At 51.5% G+C, this 3046-nt stretch overlaps 1 protein-coding gene across 1 annotated transcript; it reads right to left on the reverse strand.

Moving 5' to 3' along the window:
* Nucleotides 1-759: 759 nt before the first annotated feature.
* Nucleotides 760-2045, reverse strand: SAPIO_CDS1035 (uncharacterized protein; the record flags this gene model as incomplete). The annotated part of the gene is made up of 5 exons (XM_016783951.1): nt 760-915; nt 1027-1161; nt 1306-1503; nt 1770-1797; nt 1978-2045. The coding sequence occupies 5 exons, from the start codon at nt 2043-2045 to the stop codon at nt 760-762; spliced, it is 585 nt and encodes a 194-aa protein (XP_016645963.1).
* Between the last annotated feature and the right edge of the window lie 1001 nt (nt 2046-3046).

Consider the following 3046-nt stretch of genomic DNA (forward strand, 5'->3'; position numbering starts at 1 on the left):
ACAAGAACATAAAGAGAAAAAAAAATAATCCGGCCGCTCACTTACAAACACGACTCACGCTGATACTCACAACTCACACATGGACACACGAACACGCAACGCAGACATGTACTAGCCCCGTCTTGACGACTACGAGCTTTCCCGTCTCCGTTCGACATCATTCTTGCCGTCTTTCCTTCCCGTATTTACCTCTATCTCGCCTTCTTCGCAGGCTCAAGTGTACAAGTCAGACACACGAACTGAAGAAAAAGAAGGGACATAGAGATCAATCAGAAGTCAGGAAACAATCTTGCTGTTGCCAATCGCCGAAGGTATAAAAAATTGTGACACCCTATTGCTTCATCTTCTCCATCACGCTGTGGGGGGGCTGTAAGGGAAGGAAACCAAACGTAAAAAAAAGGAATAAAGCCAATAAATCCTCGCTGAAGAAAAAGAGAAAAGCGGAAAAAAGAACTAGTCTCCCTCCCCTAGCACCAGGGTCAAGGACAATGCGCTAACCGGTGAAGGTGCCGTTGGGTGCTGCCAGACAATGTCGACACTTCCACTTCTGGAAGCCAAGAGTCGCCTCGACGAAGACCCACGAGCTCCCTCACGGGTGCATCATTTGCCTTCACCCAAGTGGCAGTACTTGTCCCCAACCGTCGTGATGAGAGCATGCCGAGAAAAAGCGAAAAGAGGCGACCGCATCATTATGTTGATTAGATGTCGTATACAGAGCTGGGGGGCCGCTCGTGGAATGCTTTCCGAGTGAGAGTTTGTTTACAAGATCAAGCACTTCTTGTGCGACTTGTTGGACTTGCGAGAGAGGAGAGCCGCGCGGGTGGCGTGCTCGAACACCTCCCGGACACCCTCGCCGGTCCTAGCAGAGCACTCGAGATACTTGTAGGCGCCAATCTTCTTTCGAACCTCCTCACCCTAAATGTTCCAAGGGTGTTAGCAATTTCACCACAGAGGCCATGGCTCACGGCATCTAGCCACAAGTCGTTTCACCAGCGCGTGAGCCGGGCTTAAATTCTCATTGCTTACCTCTTCAGGAGAGACGGGTTTCTGGCTCGTCTTACGAAGCTCCTCAATCGTCTTGGGGTCGTATCGAAGATCCTTCTTGCAGCCGACAAGGATGATGGGGAGGCCTTGGCAGAAATGAAGAACTTCGGAAATCCACTACAAAGCGAGTTTGATAACCGTTAGCATACTGGGCTTTGTTCTTCCCCCTGTTTCTTTGTCGACTCGGCAGCCACACCACGAGTCCGAGTCCAAGGGAAATCCCCCCGCATTCATCAGTTGACTGTTATCAGTGCAACATACCTTCTCCTGGACGTTGTCGAGTGAGTCGGGCGAGTCGACGGCGAAGCAGATGAGGATCACGTGGGAGTCGGGGTAGGATAGAGGGCGTAGACGATCGTAGTCTTCTTGACCAGCCGTATCCCAAAGGGCTAGCTCGACGTGCTTGCCATCGACCTCAACGTCGGCGACATAGTTCTCAAAGACGGTGGGCACATAGACCTAGCAACCCGAGTGCTGTTAGTCACTTGTTGTTTGAATAAGGGGCACGCAGAATTTTTTTTCTGCCGAAGTTGAGATTCTGCAGCAGCGTTGTAGCTGTAATGGACAGCGAAAATTCACGGGCAATTCGAGATGTGACTGTCGATCTGAGGGCAACGGTAAATGGGGGGATGACGAGGGACCGATGGATGACGAGTCGGGGTGGATAGCAGTTGATTCCGGCGTGCTACTAAAAGGGGGCTGATAGAATGCAAGATGATGCGTACCTCGGGGAAAGTACCCTTAGAAAAGACACTGATAACGAGTTAGCTTCCCTCTTTCATCAAGACACTGTTGTAAATCTTGCGTCGTTCCGGTATCGTCTGGAAGATGCAAGAATTGATGATGGCGCATGCAAAAATGTAGGGGCTCGTGAAGCAGGCTGGGAATGGGAACGGAATTGAGGGGGTTCCGGGGCCAAGAGAGATTGCTCACATCAACAAGCAGGTTTTACCGCAGGCACCATCGCCAACGATGACGAGTTTTCGGCGGATCTCGGCCATGGTTTAGGTGTGTAGAGAAGTGGTTGAAAAGGATAAGAGAGAGAAATTGAGATGCTCGAGTAGATTGTTTTGGCTCTGGAGGGTGAACGGACAGATTTCGTGGAATGTTGTTGCTCAAAGAGAAGGGGGAGGTTGAAGAAGAGGAGAGTTTGTGGTTGGGGAAGACAGGGAAGGTAGAAGGTAGAAAGTAGTGAGGTGGATGAAGGTGCTGTTTTGAGGATACAAATGCGGAAGTACATTTAGGGGAGGGAGGCAGAAGGTACAAATACAAATACTCGCTGCTGCGCCGGCGACCAACTGTGTCCGGCTGGAGCCTATTCTGCACTGTATTATTGTCCTGGACGCAGTGCTGCCTCAGCAGGAGAGCAGACCCCAGCGCTGGGCAATTGATAGGGGATCGAATGGATCAACTGATTGATGTTGGGTCCATTTGGGGATCCTCCAGCGCCAGGACTGGCTGTGGACTGTGTCGTACAGCCAGCAGCAGTGCACAATAACAACAGCACAGCCTACTGAGCCTAGTGTACGAAGTACACAGGTAGGCCTTCGAAATAAGCTGATTTACTCATACAGTGCATGCAGATACGGGTGGGCTCCAGTGAATGGTGCAGGAGTCCTGGGGCTGATGGGCATAAAACTTGAGGCCTGAGCTGCTGGCGCCACTGATTTCAACGGTCCTAGTTTAGGAGTTGACCACAGGCAGCTCGCACCAATCTCAACTCAATTGATCGGCATTGGCCCAGAGGTACCCGAGCACAGTATGAACTTTTGGACTTCCGAGCTGGGTGGGCTGCGAATCGGGCTTTGGGTGCCTCGGTGACGGAATGATACGCAGCATGCTACAATATCCACACTGTACCGAAAGTACCCATCTGGGCAAAGTACCAGGACACGCAGTCACAGTACGAAATAAGGAGAAACCAAGGCGGTGCTCAACAAGCCAGGCTAGGCCAGGGAAGGACACCACAGGACCCGGCGCAGGGGGTCAGCGCAGAATTGAT

This window comes from Scedosporium apiospermum, assembly GCF_000732125.1.
Source record: "Scedosporium apiospermum strain IHEM 14462 chromosome Unknown SEQ_SAPIO_0044, whole genome shotgun sequence".
Taxonomy (NCBI): Eukaryota; Fungi; Ascomycota; class Sordariomycetes; order Microascales; family Microascaceae; genus Scedosporium; species Scedosporium apiospermum.